The 27495-nt window shown below is 33.5% G+C and overlaps 1 protein-coding gene and 1 pseudogene across 1 annotated transcript in view; one reads left to right on the forward strand and one right to left on the reverse strand.

Annotated features, from left to right (window-relative positions):
* LOC129921178 (protein Wnt-1) overlaps nucleotides 1–27091 on the forward strand; it is a 50335-nt gene extending 23244 nt beyond the window's left edge. The window contains exons 2-4 of the mRNA XM_056002884.1: nucleotides 18032–18252; nucleotides 25991–26379; nucleotides 26441–27091. Of these exons, the coding sequence (XP_055858859.1) occupies nucleotides 18032–18252; nucleotides 25991–26379; nucleotides 26441–26902 (1072 nt within the window). The 3' untranslated portion in view covers nucleotides 26903–27091. The remainder of the gene's footprint in view (nucleotides 1–18031; nucleotides 18253–25990; nucleotides 26380–26440) is intronic.
* LOC129921177 (uncharacterized) lies at nucleotides 1856–4125 on the reverse strand (annotated as a pseudogene).
* Nucleotides 27092–27495: the final 404 nt, after the last annotated feature.

Genomic DNA, 27495 nt, shown 5'->3' on the forward strand with positions numbered 1-27495 from the left:
TTAAAAGAATCAAAAATCTCCAGCAAAATTAATTTTTTAATCGAAGAAAAATTAATTAATCAATTTAATTAATCAATACAGCTGCAATTAAACTGCAAATTTACTGTTTTATTGACTAAACGGTCTATACTCCTTTTCACTGTATCACGCAAGCATAAAATCAAAAATGCCTTGCAAAATATTCCGAACTTTTTGAAACTTTTTTTTGTTAATTATAAAGTTATTCGTTCATTCTTTTTATAAAAGTTGAAAGAATCAAAAAGTACAATTCGATACACTTTTTATTCCACTTTCGATACAATGCTGAAAAACGATTTTTCATCCCTGCTGTGACTATTTAGGTCCCTGGAAGAATTGAGTGGGATCTTCATAATGCATCTTCACATCACATCAATTTATTGTATACAACAACAAAGATGAAGATGTACTTTTAGAATCGTCGGCAGTGATATTCTGGACCATCAAACTTCTATGAGGGTCTTGAATCGTGAGAGAGATGAGATATACAAATATTTGCATTTCGGATTTATCTTATCCGTCAACTCAATTGACGGTATCGATTGAAAGGAAACAAACAAAAACCACCAAGTCGTATAGCGTACCGGAGCGATGCATATGGGTTACCAGATGGACAGGTAAAATAAAAATCTTTGACGTTTGCTTTGGGCCGTCAGATGTAATACACAATGTCAGTGTGCCTGGCCTTTACTTCTTCTTCTGAATGATAAGTCAACACAAGGAAGTACCTGCTCTTGAGGATTAAATGTAATGGGTGAAGGTTGTTTGTTTCCATATTTAAGTTGAATTTAGAAATAAAAAGATTCAATGTTTTCTTGTTTGTTTTTTATTAATTATAATTTCGCTAAAGACTAATTTAATGCCATCATCAAAATAATACTTTTTAGTTAAAACATCTAATCAAAAGCCAATCTACTCTTTAATGAATTTTAAAGAGTAGATTGGCCAGCTGCTCAAAGTGTTGGACAGACCTATGCCATGTTTCAGCGTTAATCTTTTTTATTGGACTTTTGTAAAGGTCCTTAACCAATTCTATTATGCCCATGATTCTTCGACAAGATGTCGGTGTGGGATTTTTCTGCCTCCATTGGATTTTTTCAAGACATGTTCATGAACAGGGCATCGTTCATGCCCAGTGGAGACTCTGTGTTACGATGCTCTAAACTCAACAACTCCGCCTTAACCATATTATAGTGTGACCGGAGTCAAATCTTTACCTATGTTTTTTTTTGTCGTAGACCGAAGACCGAGCTTTGTTTTTCTTTCGTTAATAATGTGATCCATTATCTAAAACCAGGGACCAGAAATAGTGTTGCCGCTGTGTGACTTTAGTCGCATTTTGACCCCTTTTTTTAACTCGTGCGACGCGATGATACGACCTTTTGAAAAACTGCCTATTTAGACCCTTTTTGAAAAATACTGCGACTTTTTTGACCCCATCTGTAAAAGAATTAATGGAATATAATACAAAATTTATTTGCCTGTAAATCTAACTCGATCTTCCGATCAAAAACAATTTTTGTAGAAAATTCCTTATACTAATTAAATGCTCATATCGTCGTCTTTCTTTCTCAACCTCGTATCTCTCTTTCAATAGGTTTTCAGAAGGAAGAAAAAACTTATTATTTCGTACTGTAATTTTTTTAAGCCAAATGTTTAAATGCCATTTCATTTGAACTTACAACACGCATGATTTTCACGTGTTTCAATCTTGTATTAAATTACGCTCTCCAGGTGAGAGAGACATTTTTAGATGCGAGGTTACAGTATAAAGAGTTCCAGTCCAAGCGATTTACTGAAAATTTTAGATACGAGGTTGCTGTATTAAAACTAATCATTAAGAAACAAGATTTTTTTATTTATTTACCAAAAGAAAAGAACAATTTTAAGAAATACCAAAATACATATGTGTTGCAGCATTATTCTTCATGAGCTAGACTATCATAAAAGGTATGGTAGTCTTTCGGCAAAAGTTCTTTCAAACTCTGAAGATCATCCATTTTCCTTTTTTTAATTAGTAACTGATGATTGTAGAGTCTTTCTACTTCACTTGAGGCATTGCTTTCAAAACGCTGGGGCAACAATTTCCAGTCATCGTCGAAGTTCAACTTGTAGTGCATTCCAATATTGGTGTATTTGAGTGCCTTGATATTTACTACACAAGGATCTCCAGATTTCTTCCCTGGGCGTATAGATTTGAAGTATTTAATTGCTGTCCCGTAATTAAGAAAGAAATCGTGGCTTAAGTAACGTACTTTATATGGTTTTGTAGACCTTGCTTCCTTAATAATTCGCACAAAGTCTGCAGGAACGAAGAGCTCTTTGTTTTTTTTTTTATTTCAATTGTTGAGTGTACTGAATCACAAGACATCTGGGTATGTCCAACTGCCAAATATTTTTGATGAATTTCAGCTTCGTGCTTGATAGCAAAGTTTTGTAGTGCATTGGATAAAGTTACATTTCGATTATGATAACAACATCCGTCACTGAAGATAATAATTGGTTTTGTTTTATCTTCCAGTCCCTCAAGAAAGTCTATAATGCACGATGCAAAAACATTTGAATCCACGCCCCCCTCTCCCTCGTGCCATACATAACAAAGTACACTGCCATCTTTCTCATTGTATATTGTAAATTGATGAACGCACAGCTTCAACTTAAAATATTGTGCACCGGCAGAAATCATGGGAATATTTTGAACAGCCTGTAGGTCTACAGTGAATAGCTGAACCTCACCTTTCAAGCATCTTTCTTTGTCTGCATCCCTTTCCTGCCTTGCTCTTTCTTTTCCCTGAATATGCGTCTGATACTCTTCGTGTTCAATATTACCATTTTTGAATGCATAGCATACATCGCATTGGTCCTTTTTCGGTTTATATAAACCAAGATTCATATCATGCACTATTGTCAAAAAGCATTTATATGAAGCTTTTTCTTCAGAAGGAATATTGTTGTCACTTAGGTAGATTTCGAAAGTTTTATACAGTTCCATCCAAGTCCCATAATCTACATCAACGTATTGTTTACTCGTACTTTTTCGGCAATAGTGTGATGGCATTTTAGGAACTGCATCCAAAAATGTTTTGATGTGCTCTGTTTTGGTTATATTAATGGGTTTGAGTCTCTTTACTGTTGCAGCTTTATCTGTCATACTAATTTCATTTTTAGCACTCTTGACCCAATTCAAAACTGACCATTCACCGATACAGAGTGTATTTAGGAACATTTTTTTGCAGACAGATTTCATCTCGCCACTTACTTTCAAATTATACTCAAGCGTATGTGATCTTTTGCTTGGAATGCCAGTGGTTTGTTTTTCAACAGGCTTTAGTGCAACCATCGAATTTACATAAAGCTTTCGTTGATCCCAAGAAAGAACGTCCCAGAAAGTATGAAAAATTTCACTTCTGTCATCTTCTGATATTTCTTGGCACTTTCTGGTCTTGCTGCTCGCACATTTCTTTGAATTACACTTGGGCTTCATAGCTCTCTGTTCCCGCACTTCCATTCCAATTACGCCCTCTCCTCTCTTTCTTTTTATTGAGGTGTACTGCTTTCCCTTTTGTCTTCTTCGCTTTAATTGATTTCTCATCCATCCGTTTTTATTGCCTTGCCCTTTCTTGGCTTTTTTATTCAAACATAGACCACTGGTTTCATCAAGAGTCCTGAAAGACGTGCCCAGGTCAGTTGAATCGCTAGAGCATTCGCTGTACTTATAATTTGTATCGTCAGTTGAAACCGAGAAGTCACAATGAGAATCATCACTATTTGAGCTCAAATATGATGGGTTTTGCTTCAGTTCACCAGTTGTTTCATCCAAAATAAAATTGTCTACATTGATAGCCTCGCTTTTTGCCGGTTCTGCATTTTGATAAACAAACTGTCCAGTCGTTTCATCTAAAATGACATTCTCCTCTTTATTTGTTAGAACTTTTGTAGTTTTTAACGAATGCACTGAAGATGACAAAACTATATACAACATATTTGATGCCATTAGTAAAATATAGTAGGAATGAGATTATTTAATTTACCAGGTGTTTTTTTTCGACGTAGATGGTTCGTCATCATCAGCATTACCCTTTGCCAAATTTACCAACTCTGCACCCCTGCTCCACTTTTTCATCTTAAAAATATCACTATCTACGGATTTTATCAGTATAAAATTATAATAATAAAAATACAAAAAGCCCATATTATACCTTTGAAAATGCGCTAAGGAAAATTAATTTTGCTTCACAAAACACTTTTAATACTTTTATCAACGCGATTTTGTTGACTACACGATTAACGAAAATCAATCAAACTTGTACAAATCACTCTTATTACGGTGAATTTGAAGGTTACCCATAAGAATTTCAAGAGAAGTTTCGTCTTCATTATAATCTGCATTTGAAAACAAAACAACAGTAATATCATTGGTCTCTCTTGCAATGTATGAAGTGTAACAACCTCGTATCTTCGAGTTTGGGTAACGAGGAATTGTTGAAAACCTCGTAACTTCGAGTTACGAGGTTTTTGCAGTAAACAAGGACAAAGGAAGTAAGATGAAAGGAACTTGCATGGTCATTTTTGGAGAACTTAAGATAGCTATTTAGATATGGGTTTGTTACACTTATGAGACGGAAAGAAACGATGCCAAATCCGGAAAAAAACAAAAAATCAAAATTTTGCAGATACGAGGTTGAGAAAGAAAAGCGACGATATCATATTTTTTCTTGTTTAAACATAACCAACACTCTCAGCCTTTTTTCAGTATCATTTGCAAAATCCATTGTTTGAACATATTCCTTTAAGTTTAGGGCTGCCAGATAAAATTTTATTAATGTCGGGACAACAGGTCTTAAAAGTCGGGACAAATCGGGACAGCAAAAAAATACATGAAATCGAAAATTTATAAAAATAAAAAGAAATAAAAAGTAATAGACCAGTGTGATTCCAAAGTTTTCCATTGGTATTCCATTTTTTGAAAACTAAACCTAAAGAAAAATAACAAAGTCTTCATCCATAAAAAATAAAATACTATTAAGTGATGAATCTTTTAATAAAGCACCAATTGCCATTAAATTTAATGATTCCTTTTGAAAGAAGGAGTTTTAAAAATTGTATGCGATTTGACAGTTCTTTTTTAATTTTTGATATGGACTTTATAAATAATTGAGAATGAATAAATTGAAGCTAAAAGCTTTTTATGTTTAAAATTTTAATGCAAGAAAGTCAAAAAAATAATGGACCAATCATTTTACTTTTCACACATGTTCCTAGTAAGGAAAAGTCAAATGTTATTCATTTATTTTCATATAGCAGTGACTTCGATTTTCTTCCCCAAAGTTTTGGAATGAAAACGGATTGTCGGGACAAAATCGGGACAGATATCGGGACAGGGTCCCAGTGTCGGGACTGTCCCGCCGAAATTGGGACGTCTGGCAGCCCTATTTAAGTTCCGTACCTTTGGCTTGAAAAATCGAACTATCTTCAAAATAATACTATTGAATATTTGACGCTATACAACATTCAATGCGAGACAAAATTATATATACTAGCTAGATTGAGAGAAAAAACAACTTAAAATCAATGAGGCATTGAGTTTTACCTCATGCAGTATTTTAACCAGATTCGGCAGAAAAAACTTCTGTCGACACAATTTGTCTGATGGTAGATGGTACACTTATCGAAACCGTCAATTTTAATTCTGCGATCAAATTGTTTTTTTTTTTTTTTTTTTTGGTGTTGAGTTGTGGTCTTTGGTCTATTTTCCTTCAGAAGTCTATACACCGTTCGTTCAGAAACAGCAAAAATATCTACAACTTGCTTTACAGCCGCATTCTTTTTGTCGCCTTAACTATTTCTTCTTTTTTCGGCACTCAAGTCCTTTGTGCATTTTGAAGCAATTTCAAACTTTTATCAGAAACCCATTGAAAAAGAATTCTGCACCTTTAGAAATTTTGTAAACATAGCTGCATTTCGTTTTTTTCTTTTTCGCTCATTCTTTTGAACAGGAGGCGTTGCAGCAATGCTTGAGTGTAGTCAATCTTTTTTTTTTTTGGTAGGTTTGTTTGATGGCGTTGTTGGTTTTTTAGGTTCTAAAGGTGCATTGACAGTTTTGGAACTTAACCTAATGGAAGCGAGAATTCTTTAACACAGTCTTCATTGTAATCACTGTCGTCCTAAAATAATGCAAAATAAAATTCTACATAAAAGAAGAAAAGTTATATACTATATCTGTAATCTGTGAGGAAATTATTTTCTCCGAAGGTACAGACTCTACAGAGACTCGTTTTTTTTCAGACTTGCATTACATCTACATATTTAAAATAGATGTTTCATTACGAATATCTGCAAGGCCCAGAGTCGGTTAACCTGGAAACCCATCCACCGCTTTCACTCCGAAACAGTGCCTTCTCCTCATAATCCCTTAATTTTCTTTCTTTTTGAGGATCGCCTGGAATTTTAAGTTTCCTCGCTCAAGATCTAAACGAGTGTTTGTAGTGCGTTTAAGTCTAAGAAAAATTAAGGGATGTTAAATGTTTGCTACATATTTGCTCTCTGATATTCGACAGTAGTATATCCTGGTGGAAAGGTTCACCATGTTCGTCACTCACTGGTCCTAAATTTTTAGGAAAAAATCTAAGTGCGAATCTAGAAAGTGAATTTTTAGTGACATATTACACCCTAGTGCTTTATATGTTGTCAAAAGTTCACTGATAAGCTGTTTATGTCTGCTTCATTATTTCCGAGAAAATTTTTCACATTTCTGAAACACAAGCGGGTTATTCAAGACTATTCAATTTTTGTTCAAAGATAGGTACCTTTAGTAGTTCCGCTATTGGTGGTCGCACAAATATGCCCTCTTCGATTTTAGCTTCACTTATCTTGGGGAACTTCTCTTTTACAAAATTTTTGAAAAGGCCTAGTATTATGTGCAATGGTGATAGGAGAATATCTTCTTGTTTTACCAAGGGTATATTCAAAACGTTCATTTTTCCAGGAGTTAGAGTGCTACGAGTTGGCCAATTTTTTTTTTATTTCTATGCCTACTGTCCCATTCACAAAGAAAACAACAATATTTTGTAAAGCCAAGTTGAAGGTAATAGCAATAATAGCAGTTAATAGCAATAACCTTTAAATCTCCACATATTTTGCCAAAACTCACTTCATATTTTCATATGACTCTTTCATGTTAGTGGCATGTGCTGCTGGGACAGAAGCGATTTTGTTTCCATTATGCAAAAGAACAGCCTTAAGGCTTACTTTTGAGGAGTCTATAAAAAGTCTCCCTAAAGAGTGTTCTCTTGGTTTGATCCATAACATTGGAATTCCAAAGACCATGTGATGACGGGTTCCGCTAGCCCATCCAGTTAAAAGGGTTACGCACGGTAAACAGCAGATATGAGGAGCCCGTGACTCATTTTGGTACCGAAATGGAAACCCAAAATATTCAAAATAGCACTTTTGTACCAATTCTGTGAATTTCCTCGACTGTTAAATGAATGTTACATCTCCATATAGCAGAAACTATAAGGATTGTTTTAGCAATTCCTCTGCATTTTGTATATCAAAAAATAACGCACAAATTAACTATAGCACCGTTTGAAAAAAAAAAAAAATAACTATATGACGAGATAACAAGAAACAATGCGGCCAATATCATCATGATACACTTCCGCTTTTATCAGGTGGGAAACAGATAAGGCTGATGTTTACATTGTAATCACTCAACCGATTTATTTTGAAATCGTCATGTTAAGTGTGAACACAACGGGTTAGTAATTACATTCATATTTTGCTCGCTCCAACATTAGGCGAAAATATGAAATAAGAGTCCAAATATGTTTATAATTTCATCCTCACTTCGCCATTAAACCAACACCAAGAAAACCTGTCTCTATTTTTTTTTTTATTTTATAGGAAAATGAGTTCTACTTAACTGAAGATATTTCAAAGACTAAAAGATTGAACAGAAAAAAGGTCTTTCAGATGCCTTTCCAAATTACACGTTATAACATAACCTCGAAAACTGTTAAAAAACGTTTTTATTGATTTTCTAACGGGAATATCTGAAAAACGTGATGTGATAACTTCGGATTCGAGTTCAGCACACTGAAAACCTACAGAAAAGTATAATTTAGTTTCTGTAAAAAAAAACCTTGTTGACCAGTGTAATCGTCACAGGCTCACAGGTTAAGCAATCCGTCATCGATAAGACTGATGGAAAATCGTTTACCTATATATGTATAATATCTCAAAAAACGATGGGCCTAGATTACTTCCTTCGGGAACACCTGAACTTACTTTTATAGGATTCTATTCTAGATCACCAATTTTATTTAGTATTTATAATGTTGAGCTTAGAAAAACTCCTTTTTCCATTTCCGACTGTTACATGAATTGTCATCAAAATTCTTAGTGCTACCCAAATATTTGAGAACAATTCCTGTAAATTTTTGTTCCTTTAAAAAATTCAATACCAAACAATGGAGATCCGTGTGGGTCGTCATCGGAAAGATAAGATCTTAAACTTATTATTTCGTCGCACAACATGCACCTATCAATGTCTGATTTAAGACCAATGTATAGACTTAGCTGAAGATCTGCACAAAGTTTTAAGAGAAAATTTCTTTTACTGTCCTTTCCAACTTATCCGGAAACAAAATCAATATTTTCAACGGTTTGCAGACTCCTAGTGCCCTACTTCATAATTAAATTTATTCATCCACAACCTACTCCGTTAGATATTCCCACTGTTTCTGTCCAACTAACTTCCCAAAAGCAATCACTTGCTAATGTTAATTGTTAACAGTTCTATATAGAAAGTCACAACTTTTCCTCATTACATATTGACTTCCTGTATTTTCATGATACTTGGGGTATCTGAATATTTTTCATATGCCAATCAATAAGCAATACAACTAGCATTTTAACGATCGGATATGAAGTTAAAAAACGGATGAGATCTTATGTTTATTGTGGATAGATATAGGTACCTCTAGTTACATTAAGAAAAAATTGTTCTTGATGATTATGCTTTTCTCCATCTTCAAACAAGTTCAGCAATTTCTTGTTGGCCCCAACATTACAACAGGTGACTAGACGAAAGTCTTGAGAGAGAATACAACTTCCATTGATAATAAAATCAATAATTTTATTAACCAAAGGCTTCAATCTTTGGTCTAGACTTTGATTATATTTTTTCCAGAGTTTAGTCTAAGTCTGGCAAAGCTATAAATCTCTAAGATTATGATCTTACTTAAAAAATGTGCACAACAATCTCTAAATAGTACTTTTTTTAATATTCATTTTCAATTTAACGATCAAAACAAAATCGTTACCAAATTGTTGTTTTGTTTCAACAATTTAAACCCCAATCAAAAGATAATAAAACGGCGACGACTACGTCAGACATTGTTTGTTTCCCCATCTCCACTAAATCGATGATATGGTTGCAAACAATATTTGGCTGCCTTTGTATCGAAAACCTCAACTTCTTCTAATTCTTGAGTAAGTGTGGTCTGTGGTTACTGTATCTAGGTACTCCTCCACGAAAAAAAAATTAAAAATGAGAGAAAAAATCCCATCAGAGTTGATTGATTTGGTAAACAAAAAAAAACCCGTATCGACTTGAAGGTGCCAAAATAACTAAGTCACTTGCTTCCTGCCGCGCCACCATGCCGCTCTGCTTCTATATGATTCCTACTCCAGATGCCCGCGCGCACCTTCTTCAGAGAAATGATGTTGTGTGTGTAGAGAGTCAATTTATAATTTTATCAATTGCCCTGAATTCTGGAACATGGGGAAAGGAAATCGGTAAATTCATGCTGCAGAGGCAGAGACGTGTGTTTTTATTACCAACAGCAATTAAATATGAAATAAAATGCGTGCTTTAATATGAAATAGATGTGTGCTTAGGAACAGGATATCTAAAGAAGATTATGTTTGTATCTTTGAGATACTTCATGTTTAAGTATAAAGGTAAATTGTGATATAATTAGACCATTTAGTTATGTAGACACTCGTATTTTGGAATTAAGTATACGCAAAAAACAATGATATTCGGTAATTATATTATTTAGATAGACGACGAAGACGCCAAGGGGCTTCTGAAACCAGCAGGTGTGCTAATTATTACCACAGAATCATTTTATAATCAGGAAAAAGAATTCAGATAAATCGTTGGCAATAGAAATTCATAAATGCTTTTAATTAGATTTGTTTGATTGCGGGGTGCATGAACGCTTTTTGATCGACCATTAGATAGAGGCGAAGTTCAATGGTATTTAATTGAAATTAATCGAAAAAGCTATTTAATCGAATTAGTTTTTATATTGAAAAAGTGATGATTCGCTGTGAATATGATTCAATTTAAATACGATGGGTGCTTCATCTTAGAAAAAAATTAAAATACGTTTGTTTTGTGGTTTAATTGAAATAGCAATTCTAATTGAAGAGTACATTCAAAAACTAATTAAATACTAGGCACTGAAACAAAAATTTCTTTACGAAAATTTGATGATCTGTTGGAACTACTGCCTTCATTATTTAGATTTGTATTGCTTACGTGAAAACATTCACCGGCCTTTTTTTCTCTAGGTACTACATACAATCCTTTTTTCTGGTTAGGCACTTGTTGTATTATTATAGGTACCGTTCTTTGATTTCCGACATGTTAAATCTCCATATCTTATGAGTTATCTATCACTGTTTTATTTGGGTTAAATTGTATTTCCACTAATTGTAAAGATCTGTAATTTTATTTATCATAAAACTGTTGAATTATGAAATAATTTTAATTTCAATATGTATAAACTAAAAAAAAACCATAACTACAATAATCTAGCTAGCACAGCTATTATTTTAAATTAAATTACACACTTTAAGATCATTCGAATCAGAGGCGGCGCACATAGGAGTATTCAAAATTCGATTTTCTAAAAATCAAAATTTTGAATTATTTTTTTTACAAAGCGGATGGTAAGTATACATGGGCTCATATGATGCACTTTTTTTTTGTGGTAAAGTGTGTGGTGTGACAAAACAAGTTCAAATTCAGCTGTTTATTTTCTGGATTTTTTTTTTATTTGTATTGATTTGGTGAGCATTGTTAGGGGATTGGTTGTGAGCGAGTGTGCTTTTAAACATACAATTTTCAAATGAAAAATACAATTGCAGGTATTGAATAATAATTAAAGAGTAGTTATGGAAATATTAAATGTTTTTTGTTCAATTAAATGACAGTGGGAAAAGATTCTTCCACATGTAGATTGTATTGCTTTTTTTAAAAGTGCTTTGTTATAGTATACCCTACTATTCTGCTTCGATACATGGATTTATGATAACTTTGACTATTCTTTTAATTTAATATCAAAAATTTGGGATCGAATTTTTGCGATTAACAAAATAATTTGCGAATGAAATTTTCACTTTTAGTAAAAATCACTCATACGCCGTATGTGTTTTTCTTCCTGGTTGTTAACATTTTCCAGAAATGTTTTTATTGAAATTAATGCATTTGGATTCACTTAGCCTAAAAATCACAATGGTTCCTTTCTAGAAGCTCTATTATTTTAGATATTATAATTTTTCACATTTTGGGTGTATGAAATTTCATACTACTATTTTTTTATTTTTCTTATCACAAGCGTTTTTAAAGTTTTTCAACTTATTTACATAAAACTGCCTTTCATTGCATAAATAATAGTTTCTAGCAATAATAAATTGCTTTACTTCAAAAAATAATTTTGTCCAGGCGAGATTGCATTTGCGTGAAAAGTGAAAAGTTTTTTCTTTCTGCTTATCCTTTTGTTTTTAAACTCCTTCGCAACATCATATCTGCTTTTGTCTATAAATGTACGGGCTACTAGTTTCTCTATATTCTTTGATCCAAGTGCAGAATGTGTTCAAGTGTTGAATAGCAATGCTGATATTAATTTCAATTGATTGCCAAATTTTGCTTATAACATTAACGCGCAAGAGTATTTCAAACCATAAGTGAAGTGATATGATAAACTCAAGGCTAAGTACTTCATTTAAAATCGAGTCGCAATCACTTAACGTGTCGGATTCTTCTGTGTAATTTTTTAAGCTTTCAATGCATTCCACTACATCGTCAAACTGTAGTAAAATTGCCTTTACTGCCTCGACTTTCCCACCTTGTGTCTGATAAGGGTTTTAATGTTAATTTTAGTTTTTCTTTAATGAACTCCCACCGCTTTATGGATCGTGAAAAAAGCAAATAAATTTTTTGAATATAACCAAAAAAGGTTTTTGCTGCCGTTGAAGAACTAGCTGCATCTACCAACAAAAGATTCCAACTGTGGCACCCGCATGGTGTGAAAAAAGCTCGAGGATTAATGTTTAAAATTAGGGTTTTTACTTTACTGTTAGTTCCTACCATATTTGCGCCATTGTCGTACCCTTGTCCTCGACAATAATATACATTAAGACCATTTTTTCCTGCTCTTTAAGAATTGCATCTGCCAGAAACTCCCCTGTAGTCTTACTAGATACAGCCAGAAATCTGATGAAATGTTCCTCTATGTTTTAATATTACAAAATCTAAGTATTATGGACTTGGACATTTGTTCAACTCGACTAGAATCTCTTGTGCAATCCAGTAAGAAAGTGTAGCATTTTGCCTCTTTGACTCTGCATATTTTATTATCAATCACATTTCATTTCAATATGTAGAAACTTCTTACCTGGGTACTAATAACACGTAAATAGCTTTTAAAATACAATTATTGCTTTTGCTTCAAAATAAAATCAAAACTTTAAAATGTCGAAGAACATTCATCATACAGGTTGCATCCATTAATAACAGTAAATAAAAGTATGTTCAATACAATCCACAAAGCTTCCACGCAATCCAGTTAACCACATGAAGGAGTTCACACTCGCAAACTTACCGAACGGAATTGTCATTTGATAGTGTGAACATAGACTCCCAAACAACGCGACGGCCTATCCGGTTAGCTTGATTTTTATTTTCTTTTGAAAAAATAAAGCCTTGACTACATTAGCACTTTTTGCAAAAGTACAAAAGTGAAAAAATTTTTTTTCTCGTTAGCGCAGTTGTTTTTTTATAAAGAGCAAACCTACAAATTGTTTTTAGTAGTTTAGTTGTTTTTCGGGCTGGAAAATTAAAACAAATAAAGGAGAAATCTTTTGGCCTAAAATTCAATTTGTATACCTACTCTTTTTTACAAACAAATTGCACAGCGAGGAAAAAATATTTTCACTTTTGTACTTTTGCAAAAAGTTATGGCTTTAAGAGGCATTACAAACATTAACGGCCATATTATTCACTAGTCTAAAAATACATCTGGATGTAAAGAAATGTCAAAAATAAATCAAAATCCATAATATTCACTACTTAAATCCAAATTTATTAAGAAATTGTTTTTCTTGCAGGACAGAGCTACGTCGCATTTCTCACATTAAGTTTGAGAAACTTCTGCACATTGAGGTACCCATTCGACAATTTTTTTTACCAGTTTTTGGTCTGGTGTCCAATTTTCAAGTTTTTGTAATTTGTATTAGATGAAATATTTGACTGGAAAGTTTCCTCTTTAAAAGCATTTGTTTGATACATAGTTTTCCGCACAAACGCTGCTATGTGGGAGTGGGAGGGTACAAATTAGTGTCACAAAACTATAAAGATCTGCAAAAATTAAATCATCCAAATTATTTCTAATGCGTCCGAAGACCTTTAACCAAAACTCTCTAATGTCTGTTATTTCGAAAATAGTAGGTACAAGTACTATTAGCTTTTTCTTTTGATTTACCTATATTCTAAGAGTTTTAGTTCGTTAATAAATTTTTATTAAACTACCAAAACTCCGAAACCAAATCAAAATAAATTAATGTCTTCATCAGATTTGATACTAAGCGGGTCCAAAAATCTCAAAACCGACAATCTCTTGTCTTTAAAACCATCTGAAAGTTATTTCATCACATATTGCCTGATATGTAATAGGGTAAAACTATACAATACGCCCCACTTTTTTTGAACCTTCAATAAAACAAAAAAAATAAAGGAAAATAATATTTTTTTTGGTAAATATAAAAAGTATAGTCTTTTTTCTTACTCTTGGCATATTAATATGTACTAAAATATGTTAGCATATATTTTATATAAATCGTTTAAAAAAAGTTCAAGTGGGGCGTTTTGTAACTCGTTTGCTGGGTAAAACGCCCCACACCAGTGACAAAACGCCCCTAAGGAAAAAGTTGGTACAAATGTATTAATTTAGAAAAATTAAATTATTTGATTTTGGAATATAGAATTTTGCGATGCTTTGCGGCCGCAAATGTTGCAATCTGGTATGCATACATGGTAAAAAAAAACTCGGGCAACGCCATATGGCAATATATGCGCTGAATACTAAACTTCTTTAAAACGGTCCTGTAATAATTTTCGTTTTTGACCATAATGGCCCCAGTGTCGTCCTTTTGTAATTTGATGCAATTCTTAAGCATATAGCAAGTAAAAAAAAATGTTAATGAGTATTTTACTTCATAATTTACCTGGGGCGTATTACACTCACTGTACTGGGGCGTTTTGTAAATTTCGAAGTGCAATACGCGCATACAAAAATATAGCAACCCAAACTCATCTCAAGGAATTACCAAAAAAGAACTAAGAAGCACATTTTTTAAACTTTCTTAATATATATACCAATTTGATATGGTCTTTATATTTTCTGAAAAAATGAAATTTTGCCTGCGCTCTCCGCAATATGTTTTGGTGCCAAATTTTTGTTTTGCAGTTTTTTTCTCTTCAGGGCACACAGAATACTACAACTCAATAACACAATTGACGAGCAACTTAAATTAGTTTGAACAGTTTTCGTTTTGCCTGCTTAACAACACCTGTGTGCGTACGAGACTGGTGGGGCGTTTTGTAAACTGGGGCGTATTGTATGGTTTTACCCTATAATAAAATATTGTTTTTTATAAAAATAAAATCATCATCGGAAATATTTTCTTTTTTTATTCTAAACAAATTTCAGCTTCATGGCCGATATAAATACCTATCTTTAATATTTTTAATGAACAGTTCATTTTCATAATCAATATTAAAATTTACATATGTATTTGTTTATTATTAAGATATTCTTTTTTTATAAAATTATTAGATTATTCATTATACCTAGGATATATATAAAATTAACTGGCGTTAAGTTGTCAATAGTTTTTTTCAAACTTCTCTTCAAATTTCGCTCGTACAAAATTTGTTTGAAAAACTATCCACTACTCCACAGTCTGACACGTGGAACGCTTTCAATAACCACCTTGTTCCACTCAATCTTAAAGCTTATGGTTGGGAACGTCAAAAGTATTTAGTAGTTTTTTAAGGTCACCTATTTCTTTTGCACTTCTAAAATAGTATTTACAAATCTCGGCACAGCTTTTCAACATTTTTGGGTATACCAAAAGCTTTAGCGAGGTTTATAAGGTCCACCGAATGAATACACATCTAAGGTGATACAAACTTTAAATTTTTTTTCTTTAAAAATGCTAAAACCCAACTTTTTGTCCATTCAACGATGTTGCGTTGTCAGAAGCAAACCCAATCAAATTGCTGAGTGGAATGTTGTTCTCTCAATGAATTTATAATAATTTCATAGATTGTTTCGCTTTGTCCATTATCCGGTAGTATTAGCCGATAGAAACTGTCAAACGTCTTTCCAATCTCTAAATTGAATTGCTTTACAACGATTACGAGACATTTTTTTGTGGATATATCTGTGTTGTCATCTATAATCAGGCTAAATGTAAATAAAATTAGAATTAATAAAGATTTTAAGGAAACTTGAAGAAATTCTTGAAATTATTTAATATCCCAGATGGTGTACTTACCGAACTTGCTATATTCGAATCTGGGAAAATAGACTTGTTGAACTTTGAAATATTTTCCATTGACCGGAACAACTGATTCTAGGCAATCGTTCTCAACACCCATTTTATTTCAGCTATGGCCACTTTTCATCATTGTTAGAATATATACAATTTTTGAGTTACATTTTGATGAAAATGATGATTTTAAATTTATTAATCTCTTGGTTTTTCGAGCTTTTTGTCTAAATTTGCAAAAAGTTGAAACTTTCAACTTTTTCGTGTTGAAAATCTGCTGAAGTAATAAATGATATAATATTCGTGCTTACCAACTTTTTCTTAGTTTATTGATTTTATAGTATCCCATAATGCTATCAATCAAATACACTCCACCCATACAACGATTGTAGTCACCTTCTTAATTTGGCCCATCAATGTTGATTTATCTTTTATTAGTTTCCTCATTACGTGGAACTATAAATTTCACCTAGGAAAGTTAATACCACTGTCATCTTGTCATATCCACTGTCATATCTTTCCAAACAACATTTCAGATGTTCATATTGATACCATCGACAGTAGTCACAAATTCACTGGAGTAACCGCGCTCTTTTTTTAAGCAACTTTATCAGTGCGCTATTTGCAGTAAGCGAGACTCAACTTTTCCTTTTGACATCCGCCTCGAGTATCACTGATAGCAAAATGATATATTTTTTCGTACGGAAAGTCATTATTTGGGAGACACAGTGTTTTTGTATCTATATGTTTTTCTCTTGAATCTCGGTACCATGTTTTTTAACTTGTAGGAACGTTTGCTTATGTTAGTGCTGTTGCTTTGAAAGTTTGAAAACTTTTAAATCCTTTAAATTCACCTTTGCCAGAATATCTACCTATAAATAAATAACTCCATATCCTTTTAGAATTTTTATGTCCTCTCGTTCACAAAGGATGCTCCTGTTATTTTTTGTTTTTAAAAACCTATAAATTCCTTATTTTTTAATATTCTCCAAAGGGTTTTTTTTGCTAATTGTAAGTCAAAGCTGATCATAAATCTTGCTTCTTAAACCTGCTAGGGTCACAATTTGCTTATCAAAAATGTGGAACGTATAGATCATCCTTTTAATTGCTTCAAAATCAAAATTATCTATGTGTCGGTCAGCCAGCGGCGTTGACGCCTTTTTTTCTTAGGAGACTGCACTGTTCCCAACTTGAATTTCCTTACAATCCTATAAATAGTTTTCTCAGACAATCCAGTAAGCTAAGCAGCTCGTCTTCTAGTGTATACTACAGGTTTCAATCCATCACAAAGGTTTTCATTTTTCAATTTTTCCTCGTATATATTCATCACATGAATATTTGTTTGCCGACTAAAGGGCATTCCTTTCTTTAAAAAAATCCATTCTATTCACATGAATGTACTTTATGTCTGGAAATAGAAATATATTTCTTTTCCAATTTTGACCATCGTCTACATACAACTTAGCTTGCAAGTTTTTCTCGAAACAGTATTTCTTGATTATGAAATCTCTTAAGATGTCAAGGAGATTTTTTACTGAGACTTACTTTCAGACGAGTCGAAAAGCTTCGCCGCACGGCAAAAATCGACTCGTGAAAAGTCTCCATTAGCCAGTCTGCTGTTTGCTGGCCAGCACTGTCAACAATGATCAAGATCGTTTGAAATTGGTGACCATTTAACTGTTACTTGAATTTCCAGCCCAATGCCCAAAGGCACTTTCTCAATGATCAGTTTATCGTAAGTCAATTTGAGCTAAAACGTCAGAAAGGACATAAGTTTTGGACAATTATAGTTTTGTTTTTAGAGGCTTTTGAGTTTTGCAACTTTGGGGGTAAAACAACGCTCCATAAAATCGATCTAAACATTTCAAAAGGCGATTTTTTTTAAACGTGAATTTTTTACCTAGACTTGTATCCTACTCAAAAGAGGCCAGAATAAGGATCACATCTTTCAAAAACGTTTTTCTTTTTGTGTACGAGTGTACATGTATTTATTAAAGAACAAGGTAAGGTAGTGCCAGATTATTATTAGCGAGTCTATGATTTAAGAAAATAATTTACTTTTCAGTGCGATCCATACCTACTATTTACCAGTGTGTTAAATAACCTTTTTTCATTTAAACAACATTAATTTCCCATTCAATTTTCTTATAAATTTTATTTACAGGGCCGAGGGTTCCAACATACTACTTGATCCAAATTTAATGTGCAAGAAGACACGACGTGTCCGCGGTAAATTGGCAGAAATATGTCGGCATGATTCTGTACTGCTGAAAGAGATCATCAATGGCATTAATCTGGGCTTCCGAGAATGTGAATTTCAATTCAAGAATCGGCGATGGAACTGCACATCACTCCGCAAAAGCATGAGAAAAATTTTAATGAAAGGTAAGTCAGAGCCGAGTCGAGTCGAGCTCTGAAAATTGAAAAGTCTAAAACCCGAAGGTGCTTGTTTGTCGTTGATAGTTGGTGTTGGTATAGTTTTGTTGTATCGCACACAAAATATACAAGAGTGCGCGCATCATGTGCGCATGCGCATCGCACTGCATAGCATTATGCGTAGCGTAGCTTATATATGTACGCGTATAATTGTGTTTAAAGCCCCTAACCGACGTCGTCGACGTCGGTACACATATAAAATTATATATCGGTACAGTCTGTCTGCGTATACTGCAATTGCGTCTGTACTATTTCGTAAAATGCTGAAGTATACCTATGTGATTTGTGAAAACAATTTTCCAATTAAATTAATGAGATTTTTTGTTATGATAATTTCATCGCTCATGGAACATGTCGTTCCATGTCGCTGTTGTCTCTGATGCTGTTGACGCGCAGCTACTTTTCAAACGCAACTCAGGTGACATGCGCACATAGCTTTAAACGCGCAAGTTTCCAACTCACATCCTGCCCGCGCATCTGGGATTCATATACCCAAGCAACTCTTACCTACAATATGGGGCAGCACTGAAGATACAACTTTGTGATGTTGCACAGGTTGCGGCTTGCGGCTAGAGCGGGGCAACGTTATAGCACTCGTGTATATTTATGAGATCACGCTTTAGACCATCGCATCGGTGTCTGTGTGTTGACAACAAGTGGAACTGTCTGTCAGGCTGTGTCTATCTGTCTGTCAGCGAGGCTGGCGGCGAATGTCGCATAAAATATGTGTGTAGCTCAGCCTTCGGAAACTAAAGCGAGGTCGGCGAAATAAATTCCATTCAAAACGCATCGCAGCGCGCAAGGTATTATAGAGGTATAAGGTACAACGAAAGATGCTCCCTTACCATCAATATCGTATAGGAAGGATACTCGAGGGGATTCTCTTATTGCGCATCACCTCTCGTGCACATCGGACTCCTGCGCTTGTGATGGACACACACTTCTTGACCTCGAAACTAATCACCTTAGAGTTGCTTTGAAATGCGCATTATTTTCACTTCCGATGTAAGTTATAACAAGCTAAAGCAGCCATGCCAAGTCTACACAGGTTCGTTCGACCAAAAGAGAAGAAGATCTCTCTCATTAAGTCATGTAATAAATTGTCGTTGTGTGTATATATGCGAGTATAATGTTTGCCGCACATCTCTCACAGGACGCGACAAAGTCTCACGATATGAGGCGAATTACCTTTATCGCGTTGTCATCTCAAAGCTAAGGGATACCACTTTGATTCGCATTAAAGTGTCCAGAGTATCAATTTAAGTGTCCAACTTAGTTAACTTATTCGAAATTTATTGCGAAATTGAATGGGGTTTATGTGCGTCATCATCAGCTGACGGTATTTGTACATTTTTTTTTTTTTGCAACAAAATGATTCCATAGAGTCTTAACTTAGTTAGAGAGGAATTGAGTTTTCAGGTCAGGATTAATGAATAAATCGTCTCTAGACAATTACGAATGTATTTCTGGAATCGAGAAATACATTCGAGAATCTCGATTGCAATGCATGTAAGAGTTATTAGTTGTAAATCATGTCTTAACACACGAGGACAGGAGTACGAAAGTTTCAGTTCATCAAAAAATTCAAATCAATTTTTAACAAGAAGCTTTATAAGTCTTTATTATTTCTTTAGGTTTCTATCCTTCTTCTAATCGTGTATTAAAAATGGCGTAGTAACGAATTTGGAGAAGAGAGTTCTGGCTAAATTTTAGACTTGCAAATTCCATAATAGATCTCAAAAAACGTAAACGTTGAATATTGAATTCCACGAGCGAATAGCGCTGATCAAAAACGGTCGCTCGGATTTCAAACAGGAAAATTGGGGAAGACATACGTATTACGTAATCATACGTATTAAAGACCAAGATAAAAGTTTTATATCTAACTAGCTGACCCGGCGGACTTCGTTCCGCCATTTCTTGTATTTATTTTTAATTTTCGACTCTGTAATGAGTTATTATTTTCTAACTAAAAAAAGGGGATCAAAACTTTAAAAGTTCGTAAATGAGTCTAAAAATATTCAATTTTGAACTTTTAGCAAAAAGTAGCCTAAATAAAATGCTCACTTCATGCACTACAATGCTGTACCACACAAAATTTCACAATGCAAAGTTATTAACTCTTTCAAAGGTTTTTTCCATAAATATTTCAATACGGCTTGTTACGGCACTTTAAAAATTAAGCGTTTTACAAATACACCCTTTTACCAATATCGCACTTTAACGGCTCTCTATAAATTTGAACAATGTGTATGCTATTTAGCCTGCCCTTTTTTACGCCCATTTTTACTCCACTTTAGAAAATATTTTGATCTCTCTTTTTGGTACCTACATATAGTTAAATTTTTTCGTAAAGCATGTGCGAGTAAGCGAAAATATGCTACCCCATAATGTGCATGAGCGTGGTTCGCTCAATTTTCGGCAAGCTATTCCTACGCTCTGAAAAGCACGGCACTATGTGAATTTCTCAGAATTGATTGTAAGCAACATGGATGCAATGGAGAGAATCAATTTAATTGTCTCTTAATAAAAACAAAAAAAAACATTTACTTTATTTTCTAACGCTATAAATCAATTTTTTCGATGACAACCTATAATAAATTTTAGATCATGTGAAAGCCTATTATTTCACATTTCACATGACGTTTTAATGATATTTCTACGATGCCTACAAAAAAAGTAAGAATTTTTTAAAGCCAACCATATCAAAAGTTCAAACTGAGATTACGGTACTTCCCACACTGGTCACCACTGGTGGCTGGTCATCATCAACAGATCTCCTCAGGTGTTTTTAGGTATTTCTCAACTTTTTAATTTAACATTATGTAGCTTGTAGTTGATGTACGGCTATGTGCGATTTATCAAATGAAAGGCAATATCATCAAGATGCTCAATACAATTTGTATGTGCTCTCGATCAAAAGATTTGACGTGTTGAAAAATAGAACTTTATTTTACCGTTATTTCAAGATTGTGTTTACAATTTGAAATTTTGTACAAATATAGTCTTACTTATTATCTATCTACACCGTAAATTTCATTCATTTATATGTTGAAGAAAAAAAGATAAAAATAAAAAACGGTTAAAAACGGCCAAAAAAATTGGAACAAAAAAACCTGTTTTTCCCGTTACTCGGTCAAAAATCATTTTAAAAATTTGATTATTTGCACATGCATGCGCATAATTTAAACCCATATGTCCTATTAAAGTTTTTTAAAAATTCTTTGTTTTTTCAAGAATTCATATTTAAAAGTACAGGGTCTATGAAAAAAATCCGTATGAGACGCCTAATTTTTTTTAGTATCTTTCTAATGGTGTAATTCAAATTTCTGTACAAAATTTTGCCTACCTGTAATTAATCTTTTGTCGAAGGTATGTATATCACATGTTTTGACTGGAAAAAACCCTTCACAACTTAATTTTGAAATTTTTTAGGCTTTTTATTACCTTTTCCAAACTAACAATAAATGTATCTATCAATTTAAAAAAAAATCAGATCTCTAAAACTTACCGTTTAGAAAATAGCCTCTTTTTTCAATGTCCTATAAAATCATCAATTTTTTTTGTATTAAACTTTCTACTCTTATTCCTCTTTGATTTAAAAAAAATTAAAGAAAATCAGACAACCGGTTTGGTTTGGCCGGTTAGCGAACGTACACAAAACCAAACTTTAATTTACTATATATAAGAATATCACATCAGCCTCCCATACAGTAGGCCCCAGTGTGCAACAGTGTATGAATTTAGCAAAATAGTGATTTGACCAATATCATAAACATTACCATCATTAATGGCATCACGAAGTTGAATGTAGGTACTCCTCAAAATTGAGCTTCTTTTGATCAAAACAAATAGAATTTAATCGTTGTTTCTTTTTTTGCATACATACCTAAATACATATACACAGCATGACACAACAAAATCTGATTAAATTCATATTTGTGAACCATTAACATGTACGCAAATGTTGTCAAAATCAGGCCTTAAACGATAATAATTATTTTGAAAGCCTGTCTAATAAATTTGTTTACAAATTAAGTTTAGTTTTTTTTTTAAGTGAGAGTGTTTCTTTACTCGTACAAATTGACATACATATATGTGAAGATGGGAGAAAAGGTATTATTTTTTTTGATACAAACCATCTACATATTAATACTTTTCAAACAAAAAAAAATTTACCAAAATCGGACCAGTCAAACGCGAGTTTATCGGCCACACACACTTAACGAACTCATTTTTATATATAAGATAAGATGTCAGAGGAGAAATTAAAAATATTTCTAGAGAGAAGAGAAATATGATCAAATCTCTTTAAACCGTAAATATAACGCGCTGTATTGTTAAAAGCAACGTTGATTTGCCGAAGCATTCCATATGTTTTCCCACTGATTGATTTATATTGGTATTCCAGTTCAAGGTCCTATATTAAAAATCATCCCAAATTGTTTGCCCTTTGCACAAATTCAATAGCAGAATTATTCATTATTTAGAAAATATGTTTGTTCAAGAGGTTTTTTACTGATAACAAAAAATTTAGATTTTACCGAATTAAGAAACAACCTATTTCTGGATTTCAAAAAAAAACTTTCTTGCTGTGTTGACGTCATAGGTGTTTCCAGCAATTTGCTTTGGCATGTCAATTAAAAGCCCCATTCGATCCCGAAATTGGCATTAAAGACTTTTTATTTCAGCCACGGATCCTTTTTCTATTGGAGTCTTTGCTTGGTACTTTTTTATTTCCAACTTATAGGATACTCAAAATCCCGAATCCAAGAATGTAATTGTGAAATGCCAAAGCTGAACATTTTTTCTTCTGGTTCTGTCGATATATTATTTCTGGTGTTCATTTCTCTCGGAGTGGCACCACAAATAAAGCATTTTTGGGAGGACCTATATCGCGATAGCGCGCTACAAACTTTTCCATCAACCATTGTAAAAAGAAGCTCATGTTTGCAATGTGCTATTAGGTACACCATTTACAAGAAGGCTCGTTGGCTTTAGATTACTTATATGTTTTTGCATTTCCTACTCTTCATTATAGTGGCGTAAGCCATAAAATTCAGTTAAAATACAAGAGATTGAAGATACAAGGTTTTTTAAAACAACACTTTTGAGTGCCATCTAGTTTTGAGTTTATTTAAGCTGCATTATTCTATTTTTTTTTTATTAAAATATTAATATTATTAAATATTATTATTATTAAGAGACCCATTTTTTATGAAAAACTCATTTTTGAAAAAAAAGTGGGTAACGCTACTATTGTTTGCATAGCTTCATTTTCATGAGTGTTTTCTTTTTTAAATATAAATTTTATCAGCCTGCAGTACCTTGTTGAGTTCGGCCTCGGGTTTTGCCATACATTTTTTTTTGGATCGATTAATCGAAGTGGAATTAAAGTAACTGAAAATAGGTTTTCGTCGCTATATTCGGCATCATTCATACTCATTTTATATCTGCTTTGCGTTGAACTTCCATCGCATCCCTATTTTGATATGAGGCGAAGAGAAACAATCTGGGTATTTTGTATTAAGAGATTGGAAGGATTCAAGATCGTTTTAGGCTTTAATGATGCGCTTTACTGTTAAATCTAACGAGGCTGGTAATTTTATTTGTGCAGATACATCAGTGACCGTTAATGCTTCTTCTGCAGGGTAGCAGTTTTTTTTGGCTTCTTGAACTAGGTAGTATGGCGGGTAAATATTTGCATTAAGCTCTTTCAGTTCCTGTCGCATAGCCTTATATTGAAACTTGCTCATTTTCGTATTTACTATGAGCACAAGGGCTTCTTCAGCTGCTATTATTTTGTTCCCCTTTTCTTGGCTAAATCTTGCCTTCTTAATTTGTGTGGCTCTTTGAGAAGACTCCTGTGCAGAGATATCCAAAGGAGATGGGAAACTTTCGTACGTTTTACCCCCCAAAACCCATTTGTTTATTTCGTGTTGTTATCTCTTTTGTATTCGTGAATAAATGTGAAAAACACACATAGTGTAGCCACAGTGTTTTTACGCACACCTATCCAAAAATGCATGATTTTTCACGCATACTTAGCCAAAAGCGTCCGTTTTTTCACGCATACTTAGCCAAAAATGTCCGACGGAGCTTGTAGGCAAACCTGCATGACGTCAGAAGTTTCCCATCTCCTTTGGGTATCTCTGCTCCTGTGCCTCCTTTCTTGGTTCGACTTGACCTTAACTGCTCCTCCTCATTTTTCAATTGAAATTATTTCTCATGACTTTTGGCACTCAGCTGATTGTACTATATCTTCACCCACTTCATTTTGAAACGCATGGTCTCCAATGTTCGAAATGAAAATGGATGCCATTGACCTGTAGTAACGCGAATTGAAAATGATGACAACAATCACTGCTGATTGCGCCACAGTTTAATTTCAACAAAAATTATTTGATTAGATACCCATCATTGATACCAAAATATTAAAATTTCATCACATAATGAAACCCACCTTTTTATGTCATTTAACTTCCGTATAAGTATTTTTTTGTTAGTTCTTATACAGCCTATTTTGCAAACTACACAAATAAGTATGATATTAAATATTTTCAAAGTAATTAGCGGACTATTGTTAAAATTAACAACGAAAAAAAAAATATTGTCAAATGAAGTAGGAAAGTGTTTACCTTCACGTAAATCCAGAAGGAGGTGTAGAATTTAGAATATCTATATGCGGTGACATACTGCCCCGTCATTTATTTTTTCATAAATAACTCGTCACGTACCTTTATACCTACGTCTTAGTTAAAATGCGTGACGCTATTCATACATTTTTTTTTGTTATTTTAACATTTCATAGACTGCTCTCATGGGAGGCGCAAATAGACAGTAACAATTAGCGGTGATTAGTGAGTTTCAAATTCGGTAAATGCTTCGACGACACCTTATATAGACACATGAAACACAGGAAAGAACCTTAGGAAGTATTTGATTGTCACAAACAGTAAATAATCCCACTACACTACAATGGACTAGGTGTTAAAGGCCTTTTTCAGTAGTTCACAATATAGGTCTAAAATTGTTAAGCAAATAAACACGTTGGGTGACTGGACCTTGTTTGTCTTATAGAAAATACGAATAGAATCTTGAGTGTTGACATATTAATACTGCTTTTAAATTGAGTAAATCCTTATTTATAAAATATTTTCTATTGATGACCAACTAAATAATAGTCCTGCGATATAAATAGACTATTCGAATCGATAACGTAAATAACGCACGTCACTTTTAAAAATTGACTTTTAAAAATGACGCACGCTACTTTTGAAGAGTGACACGAATAATTTTTAAAAATGACACACTTCACTATTGCAAAATAACGCTTGTTACTTTTTTAAAATGACGGGCGTTACTTTTGAAGAATGACGTGCGTCACTTTTGAAAAAATTACTTGCGTCACTTTTGAAAAATGACGTGAATTTGGAATTGACGCACGTCACTTTTAAAAAAATTATGGGCGTTACTTTTGAAGAATGACCCGCGTCGCTTGTGAAAATGACGTGCGTTACTTTTGAAAAATTACCCACGTCCCTCTTGAAAATACCGTGCCTCAAAAAACGATGCACGTTACTTTTGAAAAATGACCCGCGCCGCTTTAGAAAATGACGCACGTCACTTTTGAAAAATTATTCGCGTTACTTACTGAGTTTGAATAAATTATAAATTTGTTTTACAGATACTAGAGAGACAGGCTTTATGAATGCCGTAACATCAGCCGGTGTGACATTTGCCATGACAAAAGCTTGCACAATGGGTCACCTGGTGCAATGTTCCTGTGAGAAATCTCATCCCCGCAAGAATCTTCTTTGGTCGATGGGTGGCAGTACATTCGAAACAGAGAACCAAGATCCATCGCAAAAGAAGAACCATCCTCTCGTGGCGAAACAAAAGAGAAGAATATTCAAGAATATTCCTCTTCCTGATGGCGACTGGGAATGGGGTGGATGTGGTGACAATGTAAACTTTGGCCTTGGTCAAGCCAGAGCCTTCCTCGATGCCAAGTACCGGAAACGTAGTGACTTGGGGAATCTAGTTAAACTTCATAACAATAATGCGGGACGATTGGTAAGTTTAAACTTAATCAAACTGAAAATTGAACAAAAAATTAAAATTTCCATTAACATAGGCAATCCGCGATTTTATGCGACTAGAGTGCAAATGCCACGGTCTATCAGGCTCATGTACGGTCAAGACTTGTTGGCTTAAGATGCCAACATTGAGAGAAGTGGGAGCACGTCTCAAAGAGAGATTCGATGGTGCTTTTAAGGTTGTTGCAAGAAATGATGGCAATAGCTTTATGCCCGAAAGCGAAACCATAAAAATGCCTAGCAAATACGACATTGTATACGCCGATGAGTCGCCAGACTTTTGTGAGGTCAACACAAAAACAGGCTCGATTGGTACTCATGGTAGGGAGTGTAATGCTACATCGCAAGGCGTTGACGGATGTGATTTGCTGTGCTGCAGTCGGGGATATGACCACCGAATAGTTAAGGAAAATGTCAATTGTAAATGCGTTTTTAAGTGGTGTTGCGAGGTGACTTGCAGTATATGTCAGCAGCGTAGAGATGTGAGCACATGCAGATAGAGATGACACTTAAGTTTTTTTTTTTTTCAGAAAAATATTAAAAAAAAAAAACAAAATGTATTGTAATAGCTTATTTATTTTTTAGTTCTTTTTTGTGATAAATTATAAAATATGAGTTACTTAATTAATATTACAAATAAAAAATAATAATTGTTATGTATAAATTGTTTGGCAAACTATTTACCGCACGCGTATTAAATGTAGAAAATAAGTATTTTTTCTTTCAAAATTAAATTCATGAAGTTAATGAATAAAAAGATTTTGAAATTGTAATTAAAATACATTAATGTATAAGAAGTGAATGCATTTGTTATTGAAAAATAAATGCTTTTTTTTGTTTTAGTTTTTATTTGTATTATATACGAACGAAATATAAATTTTTAGTTTAACCAATTGTTTGATATTTGTTTGATATTTGGATTGCGAAAAGGTAAGAAAAAGCATGGATAATTTTTCTTTTGACGTTGCACCATTTTAAAAACCTACCCAAAAACATGGAGCATTATCGTGTTTTCAGGCTTAAAAGAAGATTGTTAAAAAAAAAATAATTGTTTCAGTTTTATCTCAAAGTTAAGAAAGCCTACATCTTTTTA

Source organism: Episyrphus balteatus, chromosome 1, assembly GCF_945859705.1.
Source record: "Episyrphus balteatus chromosome 1, idEpiBalt1.1, whole genome shotgun sequence".
Lineage (NCBI taxonomy): Eukaryota > Metazoa > Arthropoda > Insecta > Diptera > Syrphidae > Episyrphus > Episyrphus balteatus.